At 35.0% G+C, this 13,972-nt stretch overlaps 1 protein-coding gene across 7 annotated transcripts in view; it reads left to right on the top strand.

Annotated features, from left to right (window-relative positions):
- Window positions 1-13,972, top strand: part of Atp11c (ATPase phospholipid transporting 11C) — a 168,187-nt gene that overhangs the window by 102,332 nt on the left and 51,883 nt on the right. For all 7 annotated transcript variants that reach the window (XM_051141298.1, XM_051141297.1, XM_051141296.1 and 4 more), the window contains 7 exons: window positions 783-911; window positions 3,193-3,296; window positions 5,747-5,797; window positions 6,894-6,958; window positions 7,269-7,350; window positions 8,579-8,729; window positions 9,941-10,138. In XM_051141298.1, the coding sequence (XP_050997255.1) occupies window positions 783-911; window positions 3,193-3,296; window positions 5,747-5,797; window positions 6,894-6,958; window positions 7,269-7,350; window positions 8,579-8,729; window positions 9,941-10,138 (780 nt within the window). The remainder of the gene's footprint in view (window positions 1-782; window positions 912-3,192; window positions 3,297-5,746; window positions 5,798-6,893; window positions 6,959-7,268; window positions 7,351-8,578; window positions 8,730-9,940; window positions 10,139-13,972) is intronic.

Below are 13,972 nucleotides of genomic sequence, written 5' to 3'. Positions count from 1 at the left end.
CTCAGAAAGGAAACATCTAAGAAATAAAATGAATTTAATTATAATTGTTAATTCTGGTACTCTTAGATACTTATATTAATGAAAAAACATTTTTCCATTTGAATGGGTCTAAAATCCTCACCATAATCTTATAAATCATACTATAAAATAAAAGAACTTTATGTATTAGTTGAGCATTCAGTTAGCATATCCAGGACTATGTGATGGGCTTTGACTTCTCTTAATGTACTTGCCTACTGTCATAATCATCTGCTTCTCTTTACCTCTCTTGTTGATAAGAGATCATTATTGCTATATTAACATTAGTCTGATGGATGAATTCTTGGAAAAGTGATCTACAGAAAAGCCTCCCAACTTCCAAATTATGGGGAAAACGGATGCTTTCTCAGTTAGCTGAGGTTTTCTGAACACTAAAGAAGGAACTTAACAATCAGAATTGCAGACAAAATATGTTGAAATATTTGTGGCTCAAAGTAAAAATGTGTAGGGTTCTAGTCATGAACTGCCTAACTTGAAACCTACAGATTTTCTTGCTTTATTCTTGAAGTGGCAGTTGTAACTATCTATCTATCTATCTATCTATCTATCTATCTATGGTAGGAATATCAGAGAACATAGAACACATGTTCAGTAATAGTTTCATCTGTTTGCATGTGATCTAGGATGCTAAGATACTCTCAAAGCCCCAGGTCTGTAGATGTCTGTTAATACAGTTTTAGCTTTAATATGATGTATACTGAATGCTTTGTTTAGAATTTAAAGTATTTATTCTGCTATTTTAGGTGGGTGATGTAGTAGAAGTACAGGCAGATGAAACCTTTCCCTGTGATCTTATTCTTTTGTCATCCTGCACAACTGATGGAACCTGTTATGTCACTACAGCCAGTCTTGATGGTGAATCTAATTGCAAGGTAATGGAGATTAAACCTGACCTGAGCGTTTTAGTCTCAGAATGGTTAATGAGACACTACTTTTCTCCTAACACTTTTTAGTCCCTTACCTCATTTCATGTAATTTTTGTATTTGTACACAGCTGTTATATAATTATTATTTTTTAGCTTCTAAGGAAATACTCACCTTGGAGAATAGGGTTGTATTGTGGGGAATTGAGAGAAGAGCCATGCCCTGAACAAAAGCCGTTACAATTTTTTAAAAGATTTATTTAGAAAAATAAATAAATAAATAAAAGATTTATTTAGTTATTAAGTATACAGTGTTTTGCCTGCATGTACATCTATACGCCAGAAGAGGGCACCAAATCTCATTATAGATGGTTGTGAGCCACCACGTGGTTGCTGGGAATTGAACTCAGGACCTTTGGAATAGTAGGCAGTGCTCTTAACCTCTGAGCTGTTTCTTCAGCCCAGCCATCACAATTTTTATAGCACCACTTACATTTACTATTAATATAATTCAATTAACATTTTATTTTTGTTTATGTTTTTGTTGTTATACTTAGAACAGGCCTCTTGGCTCACACATGGACAATAGAATTACCAGAACTACATTTCCAACGTTGACTTCTTTTTTTTAAATATTTATTTATTTATTATGTATACAGTATTATACCTTCATGTACTGCATGCCGGAAGAGGGCACCAGATCTCATGATGGATGGTTATGAGCCACCATGTGGTTGCTGGGAATTGAACTCATGACCTCAGGAAGAACAGTTTGTGCTCTTAACCGCTGAGCCATCTCTCCAGCCCCCAACCTTGACTTCTTTAACAGAGAATACTGTGAGCTAAAACTACATAACTACAAAAATGACTTCAAGTATTATAACTTTATAGTTGCTCTATTTTTATTTTTAAAGGGTTGCATATTTTTGTTTAAAAGATTTGTTATGGGCCTATAGAAATAGCTCCATAGTTAAGAACATTGACTGTTCTTTTAGAGGTCCTAGGCTCAATTCCTAGATCCCACATAATACCTCTCAGCTATCTACAATTCCAGTTCTAGGGGATTCAACTCTCTAACCTGCTTGTACAGTAGACACACAAGTGGTGCACAGGTATACATACAGCCCAAACACCCATACTCATAAAATTAAATAAATAAATATAGTTATCCCAATGATATAGCCAGTCTAATATGGACTAATTTGTTTGCATGTTTTAATGCCTTAGGATATATTAGTAAATATTCTATTCATTATAAGGAGAAGGAATTTTAAGTATGTTATATTCAATTTAATCAAAATAGGTGGTAATTTACTTTGCTGGTATTTTCTGGCAAACCCACATTTTTGGCCTTTGTCATTCAGTGTTCCACAGGACATAAAGACTTTTCCTTTCTGTGATGCCTTTAAGGAGTAATCCTGGTCAAGTGTGGTAAAATATTGTTTAGAGGAAGAAAAATTTCAGTTTTCTTTTATCCATTAAGTAGGAAGAAATCAGAAAGCAGAAGTGCTTTAATATGCCTAAAGACTATGCCAACAGCTTTCCTTTGTACATAAATGATGTAATAATTGAATCTGCGTTAACTTTTGCTGATAGCTTATATATAGGCTCATTGGAACTTGTCTTGCATTTTGCATAAATTACAAGTGTGATACATATATGTAGACTATCTTAATCATTAAACATAAGACACAGTATTTTCCTGAACCTATATAAAATATGCCCACATTGAGCATATTAAAATCATTACTAAACTGTTTGGGTCATGGAACCAGTAATAATTTTTTCAAATTTTGGTTTATATATAAGAGAAAAATAAGCACTGGTTGCTCTCCCAGAGGCTCTGAGTTCAATTTCCAGCAACCACATGGTTGTTCCTAACCATCTAAATTGAGATCTGGTGCCCTCTTCTGGCTTGCATGTGTACATGCAGGCAGAAGACTGTGTATGATAAATAAATATTTTAAAAACAATTTTTTCATGGGGATTTCAGTTAATTATATGCATGATACAAAATGTAGTACCTCTAAGTTTCAGTGTCAAGGAAAGTTTTTAATAGTTTTTTTTTAACCTTTGAAGTAATTTTGGGGCAAAGTTACCTATCTAGTTATTTGTAATATAGTTTAAGAGTAATATCCTGCAATTTGTTTGGCGGGGAATGTCATCAACACTTGAAATATTCTGCTGAACCCTCTTACTCTAAAGCATGCCATTCCTGGAATCAGTTGAGTATACTGTTATAAAAAAAGGAATACTTTATCTATTTGATTATCTTGTGCCTTCTCTATAGACACACTATGCAGTACGAGATACCATTGCACTGTGTACAGCGGAATCCATTGATAACCTCCGAGCAGCAATTGAATGTGAACAGCCTCAACCTGACCTCTACAAGTAAGAAGCACTTTTATTTCACTTGAATATATATTGTCTCTGCTCTTTTCTTTTTTCTTTTCTTTCTTTCTTTTTTTTCCCGCAAGTATAGCAAAGAAAATACCCATTGTTTATTTACCAGCCTAATCTTGTGTATGTTTTTATAAGCTGTTCTCCTTCCTAGAAGGGAAATGAATCAAATAAGCCTTGCCGCACTACCAGCCTAAGATAAATCATTATGGGCCCAGGCATCCTATGTTCTTTTCTTTTTATTACTTGTAAATATGGCTATCTGTTTTTTTAAATGGTAACCCAAGCCTCTTCTATTAAACTAATGGAGTACTCAGAGTTAATTAAACAAATCTTTTGCATCTTAACCGAAACAAAAATGTGGATATGGGACAATGAAAGTAATTAGCACACTACCCTTTCCTGTTAAGGAGTATGATGAGCTGGAGACTACAGATGGGCTATTTGCTGTCCACCATAAGCCATTAAGTTCAAAGACCAGTAAAATAGTATGTTTTTTTTTTTTTATGGCTCCTGGATGTAGGTTTTTGGATAATCATTCATTGTGGGTTGTCAAAAATTTTGTCATTAGAATCTAGGCAAGCCATCATGTTAATTCATGTTAGTGACCATAAAGGAAGACCAAATGGTTAGATTTGGTTTACTCTAATATGGAACAGTAGAGAAAAATATCCTACTATGAGAATGTTGCCTCCCTTTCTCTTTCATTCCTTTTTGACTCTTCCTCTTTCTTTTTTATTTTCACCTTGATAGTAAGAACTAGAGCCACAGCTGGGCAGTGGTGGTGCATGCCTGTCATACCAACACTCAGCAGATAGTGGCAAGTATATCTCTCTGAGTTCAAGGCCAGCCTGATCTACAGAGTGAGTCCAGGACAACCAGGAATGTTACACAAAGAAACCCTCTCTTGAAAAAACAAAAACAAAACAAAAAAATTATCTACCTTCAAAGAGCATCAAGTAATAAAGCTAAGCTTATAGTATAGCAATAGAGATTTATACAGTCAATGAAATCACAGAAAAGGGGTGGCTTATTCTACATGAGAATATATGTATATGCTTCACACATGTACTTGCGTATTTATGAGAGAATTCCACAAATTGTATGAAGAAGAATTTAAGGTAGGCAAGACTATCCTAATTTACCTAAGCTGAATCCCTTGCAATATGACTTCAGAATACCAAGTATTTCTAACATTTGAGTAGCAATTATTTCTACTGCATTTATAAATTCACTTATCTTTCTTAGGGCAAAGAATATGCCTTTTTAGTTTACTGTATCTTTAGCATCTATCTAGTACAGTACTCACACAGTTAGCATAGAATGGGTGAATGGATAGATCTTCAAATTTTATATATAAAAGTATTTCATTCAAGACACTACAGAGGTAACTCAGTGGCTAAAACATGCAAAATAGACTGCTCCTAATCAACTATAATTCCAGCTCCAGGAGATCTGATGCCTCTGTCTTCTTTGGACCCACGCGTGCGTGCGCGCGCGCGCACACACACACACACACAATCACACAATTAAAATGTGTTTTTAAAAGAAAGCATGTAATTTGGGTTGGTAGGAATGTGGATGTGAATCTAGAAGTTGCAGGGGTTAAATACGATCAAAATAGAATGCAATTTCTGAATTTCTCAAATAATTAAAAATATTTTGAAAATCAAAATGTTTTAAAAGTATTTCAACCATAGAATATATTACAGTGATAAAACTATTTTTATAAAGAAAATACTATAATGTAAATTACAAAATGTAACAGTCTCATTATGGAGGGGTTGGGCTTTTTTTTTATCATATTTTATAGAAATCTAGGTTACTTTTATGTCTAGGTTACTTTTATGTCTAGCCATATCAACTGCACAGATCAAATCAATTGCCAGATACAAAGTCAACATTTTCAAGGTAGTAGTCAAGTGCTCATTGTCTCTGTGTCTCAAAAGTTGGATCTGGGCCAGTTATACCAGTATCACTTAAGAATTTGACATAGATGTTTAAGGATAGGACTCAGAAGCTTGTGGTTTAATAAACCTCCTTACACCCCATGTTATTCATATGCAGACTCATGTGTTAAAAACCACTGAAATACTCATTTTGAAAATTGTTTATAGTACTAGAAATCATTATTCACATGAATCTAAAAAAAGCCACGTGATTTATAGAAAGGTATCATATAAGGTATTGAATATGTATAATACTGAATAGAACTGCAGCTAATTTAAAATCGTAGTTTATACTCTTATAATTTGTAATATTATTTTAAAAGTTAGATGTAAGTATTATATAACTTTAATGTAACTTTTTTTCAGAAGCCTAATAGAATTTTAATTTATTCAGAATTTTATTTTTTCATTATTTGTAATCTCATGAATTTCCAATTGCTGGTATTCGGATTTTGCAATTTCCTATTATGTTGTTTTGTTCTGTTTTAACAGGTTTGTTGGGCGAATCAGTATCTATAGTAATAGTATTGAGGCTGTTGCCAGGTTAGTTTGTTATTCCTTTTATCTATCCTTTTGAAGGAGGGCTATTTCTCTTTTAAACCCACTAAAATAATCAAATGCCTTTCCTTAAATACAGTGAAGATAACCAAGTAACCTTATGATCAGCAGGTTTGTGATGGTAGGGTCTCTTTGTGTTGGGTAGAAGATTATTATTGAATTAATGTATGGGTATCCAAAAGAACAGAGCTCCATGGGACCAGCCAAATGATTCAACCAATAAAGATACTTGCCACGAAAGCATAGCTACCTGAGTTCAATTTCCAGAACCCCCTTTAAAGGTGAAAGGAAAAAAACTGACTCCATAAAGTTATCCTCTGACCACTATACATGCATGTTCTGTGGCATCTACACAAACAAAATAATTATATTTAAAAAAGGTTTAATTCAAAAACTAAAAGAGCAGAGCACTGTACCTGTTGACTGCTTTTCCAAACCTGTTCTAGACATTGTGTATATTTTCCTTGGTTGTGTAGTTGCTGACAAATTTGAAAATAAAGCTGGAGAACAGCGGTTTATAGGAGAGTAAGTGCTGGTCTAGGCAGTGAGCAAAGTGCCAGAAGAATTACTTGGATTTAAATGAAATATAAAGTTAATCATTTATGAGGTGATTCATACAAACAGGATGCTTTCTTTCCTCTTTTGTCTTGTAATAAATTACCTTAGCTTTTCCACTTTGCCTTGATCTCCAAAAGTCAGGTTTATTCTCTACAAAGATGTCATTGTGTGTTTGCAGCTTGGCATTTGCCTTCCCAGTCTTTTATCTGTGACCCTCTATTTCTCACTTGTTTGTAGCTCGTGTCTTGCTATCTATGAGTCATAATCTTTTGACCCTTCTGTGCATTTCTTTACCTCTGCGTGTTGCTGGCTACTCCTGTACTGTGCTTCCATCTGTGCTGAACCCTCAAGTCACTTCAGATGGAGGGAGTCATTCTATTCTGCTCATCCTGGGGAGTAAGCATATGGTAGAAATAGATAAATTCTGAACCCCTTGGAGATAGATATGTGTCAGGGCAAAAATTTGTCCCAGTGTTAATGACGTTTCAATAAAGTATGCTTTTTTTGCTTTTTTTTTTTTTAGGTCTTTGGGACCTGAAAATCTTTTGCTGAAAGGAGCTACACTTAAAAATACCAAGAAGATATATGGTGAACAACTTTAAAAATGTGTTTCATAAAGCCTATGAATAGATAGTGCATGTTTAAAAGTGAACATGGCAGATACCTGCCTTTTATTCTCAGTGTATATTTATGTGTTGAGAATTTACCAGATAATAAGCTAACATGAATATGATACTTTATACTTTTTGAATTTTAACATAAGTGACATCAGAAGATGAGTAGAAAGAAGACAGAATTCTCACCATTCTAGACTCAAAAATTTACAGAACTAAGCACGTAGGAGGTTGGCTAACATTTACCTATAACCAGGTTTTTGTTATATTCTGCTTTTGTTTAGGAGTTGCTGTTTACACGGGGATGGAAACCAAAATGGCTTTGAACTACCAAGGGAAATCTCAGAAACGTTCTGCTGTTGAAAAGTTAGTATGTGACATAACTTCATTTTAGTCTTTATTGATTGAAATAGTTACTTCTTCAGTAACTCTAAAGAAAAATAGCATAAATTCAACACCTACAGTAATAAGAGCTACCATTTTGACCACTTTTTGTTCCATAAGTGATCCTCAGTGAATTTTGTCTGATTTGATTCAATCCTGTGAAATAATTTATGTTAAACTCCAAGATAATAAATGAATAAATTAAGCTTACCTAGTTTTTAAATGGCATCATTTACCTAAAATGTAAATTCATTTCCTTTTGTTGCTGGATTTGGGGTCTTTTAGTTGATGTGTACAAGTTGGTTCTACAATATTGTTCAAGTAGACATAGGAGTGGTAAATCGTTAAGATAGGTAGGTGCCGCTAGCAAAGGTTTCTCTCTTTTTTTAAAAAAGAGTTATTTATTTTATTTATTACATATGAGTGCTTTATCTGTAGAAGAGGGCATCAGATCTCATTACAGATGGCTGTAAACCACCATGTGGTTGCTGGGAATTGAACTCAGGACCTCTGGAAGAGCAGACAGTGCTCTTAACCACTGAGGCATCTCTCCAAGGTTTCTCTTTTTTAATTAAATCTTTTATTTTTTTATTTTTGTGTGTTTGACAGTCTCATGCAGCCCTATCTGGTTTTAAAATGGCTACATAAACTGAGCATAACCTTGGTTTTGTAATCTTGCTTCTGCCTCCCAAGTACTGAGATTATAGGCACCAACATGCCAGACACACTTCTCTCTTTGTAAGCATGGATATGATTCATTGTGCCTGATCCAGATTGCCATGCTAAAAGAATTTATACTGATCTTAAGGTTCACATTTGCTAGTTTGAAATATTTAACCTTTAACCTTTTGGAGAGGAGAAGCAAGCTACTCTTTCCATAGAGGTTACGTAGGTACAAATACAAATAGATATGTCTGTTTCTAGTTATTTTACGGAAACCTTACTAGAGGTATGTTTGACTGGATAGACATTGTACCTTGGGGAGCATGATCAATAAATAGTTGAGGGCTGGTTTTTTCATTTTACCACTTAGCAGTGATTCTTCATCTGTGATAATTAGGGTTGTTACATAAAAATTTGGGCTATGATTATATAACATACACAGGAGAAGCTTTAGATTTGTTAAGACCACACTAAATTAAAATTGAAAATTTTTAACTTACGTTTTGTTTATGTCTTAAGTAATTAGACATACTATCTCATTTTTCAGATCCATTAATGCCTTCTTGATTGTTTATTTATTTATCTTACTGACCAAAGCTGCTGTATGCACAACTCTAAAGTATGTTTGGCCAAGTACCATTTCCAGTGATGAGCCTTGGTACAACCAAAAGACTCAAAAGGAACGGGAAACTTTTAAGGTAATTCATTTGCTATGAGAAGTATTACCATATTTTCCAGGTTATAAGACGACCCCCAAATTTTTCCAGTTAAAATACAGAATTTGGAATATATTTGCCTTATAAGACTACCCCTCTTCCAACTCATACTCTGTGCAACAGACTTGGGCATGTGTCTATTTGTAGGCAGGGCACAGACAGCTAGGTGCTTTATTAAATGCCAACAGACAGCCTATGCTAGCCTACATTGCCCATTTAAGGCGCACTCCACACTCAACCTGAAGATACAGTCCTCCAAGTCGAATGGGCAGGTTCTGGTGGAGAGCCAATATACGCTCATGTTGTCCTCCTCAAGGTACAGGAAGACATGTGCAGCTTGCTCCTCCCTGCTTCATACTCCCTGCACAGAGCCGGGGGAAACGGCTGCACCTCCACCACCACCACACTATATGTACTGGACATATGAAGCAAGGGGAAGCAAGCTCCAGGTAAGTACCTGGTGTATAAGACAACCCTGAACTTTGGCACAGATTTTTTCGTGGTTAAAAAGCCATCTTATATGCCGAAAATACGGTAACTTTTTTTTTGTGACTAGGCTACCTTTTACTGAAGCACTTCTTAGAAAAATGATAACTTCTGATTTAGTTTTTTTTTTAAACTTTACATATATCTATGCTTGTTTTAACTCTTGTTAAGAGGTTGGAAAAATAATGAGCTTTCTGGCATTTTAATTCAATATTAATTTGTACAGTATCTACATGTCAACTTTGAATGTCCCTGTCTGTGGGTGGGAGGAACTTAGGACTTAATGAGGTTAAGAAAAAATAAAGTAGAAAGTATATACATGGAAGAATAAAGACAAAATTCAGAGTGTTCTAAAATGTTCTTTTTAAAAAAGAGTTATTTATTTATTGTCTATGAGTGCTTTATCTGTAGAAGAGGGCATCAGCTCAAATTCTAGATGGTTGTGAACCACCATGTAGTTGCTAGGAATTGAACTCAGGACCTCTGAAAGAGCAGGCACTGCTCTTAACCTCTGAGCCATCTCTCCAGCCCCCTAAAATGTTCTTAATACTAATAATTTTATGTATAATGATGATAGAGTGTTATTAGGAAGTTTCTTTATGTTAATAGTATGTTAAGCATTCAAATAGAAAGCTGCTGCTTTATATTGTATATATCTAAAGAAGTTGTGAATCTAATTAACACGAATCATCTCTTATTTTATTTAGGTTTTGAAAATGTTCACCGACTTTTTATCTTTCATGGTTCTGTTCAACTTTATTATCCCTGTCTCCATGTATGTCACAGTAGAAATGCAGAAATTTTTAGGCTCATTCTTTATTTCATGGGATAAAGACTTTTTTGATGAAGAAATTAATGAAGGAGCCTTGGTTAACACATCAGACCTTAATGAAGAACTTGGTCAGGTGAGAACACAATTTTTGCTGAAATATATGTGACCATTACTTCTTTTGACAAGTAATTCAAAGAAAAAACTTTAATGTAGACACATAATTAAAGGTTTGCAATATTTTCATAATGTTACTTCAGATTTTTAGTATTTTTACAAAGTATAAAATTTATATATTAAACATGAGTGTTATAGAAATCCATATAAAAATTCACCAAGTGATGCTGTTAGATTATAAAGAGTAACGGTAGTTTTCATTACTGCCTATAATTATTTATGAACAGAATACAGTGTAATAAAATACAGCCATTTTACACATGCATATTGTTAACCATAGTTATCCTATATTGACAGTTTCTATGGTACTTTCTTAGGACACTGAACAAGATCTAGCATGCTATGTTTATTCTAGTATAAAAATTTAAATGAAAGGAAAAGATTAAAGTTATGTTCTTCCTCCACAATACCATACTTGTTACATATAACAGTATGACCAAGACACTGCCCTTGTTTCTAACATAGGTGCATTTATTTTCTAATGTAGTGTAACCTGTGATTCAAACAATGAATTTCTGTTTTGTTTTTGAGGTAGGGTTTCTCTGTGTAGCCCTGGCTGTCCTGGAATCTCTGTAGATCAGGCTGGCCTTGAGCTCACAGAGATCCTCCTGTCTCTGCCTCCCAAATGCTGAGGTTAAAGACATGTGCTACCTCCACCCAGCTCAAACAATGACTTCTTAGATGCTTTTCTCATTAGTGTTTTGTTTTCATTCCTCTTGTAAACTGAACCTAAGATATCAAGAATGATAGGCAAATATTCTATTACTGGGTTATAATATACTCACCTGTGTTTTACTTTTAATTTTGATACAGGGACTTGCTTAAATTGCACAGGTAGGCTTTGAGCTCACCTTGTAGCCCAGGCAAGTCTTCAATTTGTGATCTTCCTGCCTTAGCATCCCAAGTCAATCCATACGGACTTGTGCCACATGACCTGGCTTTCTTATTAGTATTGAGAAAGATGTTCCCTTTGTCTAAATTTACTGTCTATTATGTAATGGTGTTGATAATTGAAGGAAATTTTTGGCTTTCAATTAATTCTCATGATAGTTATGTTAGATTGGTATAAATGTCATTTCTGTGACTAGAAAATGCAAATTCAGGCAGTGAAACTATGGCTAGAGCAATGCTTCTCACTTGTTTGAAATGGTGCTGACTTGTATCTTTACCTCAAAACTCTCCCTGAATATAGCCCCTCTACTTCTCATACTCTCTATATCGGCCCTTTTAAAAATTTCATTTTTTAACCTTTATTTCTATTTTATGTGTATGAGTGTCCTGGATGCATGTATGTTTCTGGACCATGTGTATATAGTACCTTGGGAAGCCAGAAGAGGGCATCAGATACTCTAAAGATTAGAGATATAAATGGTTATAAGCTGCCACGTGGGTGCTGGGAATTGAACCTGTGTCCCCTGGAAGACCAGCCACTGTTCTTTACCACTGAGCCATCTCTCCAGTCCCCTTTTCCACTCTTGACACAACCTTTGCCTAAGCCAAAGTACCATTTCACAATTGGAAGTGAAATGGCAAAAGGACTTTGCACATATTCTGTTTAGAACTGACTTCAGTAAAGTAGTAGCTTAGACCTTGGAGTCTACATTCCTCAGAAATTCTAGAACTGCTGACACAGTAGAAGAAATACGTGAACCAATGGTATTTCCCTTAGATATTTCCAGAAGAGTCTTTCATTGATTAATTAAGGTATTGATTAATTAAGTTGATACCAGCCCTTTTTAGGTTTTCAAGACAGAATTTCTCTCTGTGTACCCTTGCCTGTCCTGGACTTGCATTGTAGACCGGGCTGGCCTTGAACTCACAGAGATCTACCTGCCTCTGCCTCCCTGAGTGCTGGGATTACAGGCGTGTACCACTGTGCCTGGCTGATACCAGCCTTTTTACACCTCATATTTACACATAGGGGCCAAGTTTGTAGAGTTACTTTAATAACAATGAAAGGTACCATTCTATAGGCTTTTGGCATAAGAAAACACTTGAATGCACAAGCTATCAGCTGGATGTCAAGTAAATGTGTGTCATGATTGTTGCCTAATTATAGGGATTTACCTATCCAGAGGCAGAAGTCAAGTAAGCCTCAGCTACTACAGCAAATATAATAGCTACAGGATGTCTAGGGCAGGTTCCGCTTGATAGGACCCCTACCTCATTCTTTCAGATTTCCCTCTTCACCAGTATCCATATTACCTATAGTCTAGTCTGGCTCTTACCGTCTAGATTGAATTAAGACCATAGGAAGTAAAATAGAGGTTTGGGTAATGATCTGCTAAGTTTGATCCGTGCAAAGAAGCTACAGCTTTTATTTCAATTACCATTCAGTTCCCCAGCCAAACTCTGCATTTCTGGATGTGGTGGTCATCATTTCTTCAAATCACAAAGTTAATGGCAGATCACTCCTTTAATTAATACAGAGTCTAAACTTAGAATCATTATTATCTTGTATGTCTAGAAATTACTTGAATGAAAGTGCAAAGTCTTGAAATAGTTTCTTTAGTCTATTTAGCATTCAGTGGACTGTTATACACAAAATTAAGTGTGACAAATTTTCTGTTGTATTAGTCATAATTCAAACTGTAGAGCTTTTTATGTTACTAAAGGTAGTATTAGTTTATAGCCATCAAGGCCATAGTAAATATTTACTTTAGTAACCCATTGGTATTAAAAATGTATAGAAATATATTATTGGGACAGTGCTTGGTGTAAGAAACAAAAGAATACAGAGTACTTAATTCAATTAGAAGATTATAAGATATTTTATGATAAGGTACCAGTATCTCATAAAGCTGAATGCTTTTAATGGATCTTGAAAAGTTGTGGGACTAGCTTTCTCTTTTATATCCCTCCAATCTTGTGGCTATTTTTAATTATATGACATTATCATTCTTAAGTTATAAATTAATTCCACTAATCAAATATAGTTGTTATTTTGAAGTCCTAACAAAGTACCTGGGATGTGGTCTGTGTACAGAAGTTACTATTATCAAGTTAAAAAGAACTCAAATTATCCACTACCTCCTTGAGCAGCCATAATAGACCTAACTATATTAGTATGGTTATAATTAGTCAGAAAAATTAGGAGGTAAAGGACAATAAGAAGACTCTTAAAACTAATTTTGGTCAGCTGAATCATAGTATTCATCAACACACATATAGTATATGTTGGATATATTTAGTGTTAAGCTTTATGTTTAGTCATTATGGTCATTCTTACACATCAGGTATTTTACTTTAAAGAAAAAAATGAGATTTTCCTCAAGGAAATTATACACGTTAAAGTTTTTCAAGACAAGGTTTCTCTGTGGCGGTCCTGGACTTGCTTTACAGACTGGGCTGGCCTTGAACCTGCCTCTGCCTCTCTGAGTGCTGGGATTACAGGCGTGCACTACTGTGCCTAGCTGATACCAGCCTTTTTACACCTCATATTTGCACATAGGGGCCAAGTTTGTAGTTACTTTAATACCAATGAAAGGCATCATTCTATAGGATCTCACCCATGCTGTTCTTGAACTCACTCTGTACCTCAGACATACCTTGACTTTGGCAATACCCAACTATATCCTTTTTAGTAGCCGAGATCATAGGCCTGTACCACCAGGCACATCACTCAGTAGTTTCACCCTGGTCCTATAACCATTGGCATCAGATTTTAAAAAGAAAGAAAAAAAGATGAGGCAATCTGGGATAGGAGAACGGGGATATAGAAACATCCTGTGTTAGCAGGTATTGCAGAGCCCTCTATTTTCATCCACCTTTCTTGCTACATCCACCAGAAATA

Source organism: Acomys russatus, chromosome X, assembly GCF_903995435.1.
Source record: "Acomys russatus chromosome X, mAcoRus1.1, whole genome shotgun sequence".
In the NCBI taxonomy this organism is placed as follows: Eukaryota; Metazoa; Chordata; class Mammalia; order Rodentia; family Muridae; genus Acomys; species Acomys russatus.
The sequence above is the reverse complement of the archived record's forward strand: the minus strand, read 5'-3'. Positions and strand labels throughout refer to the sequence as shown.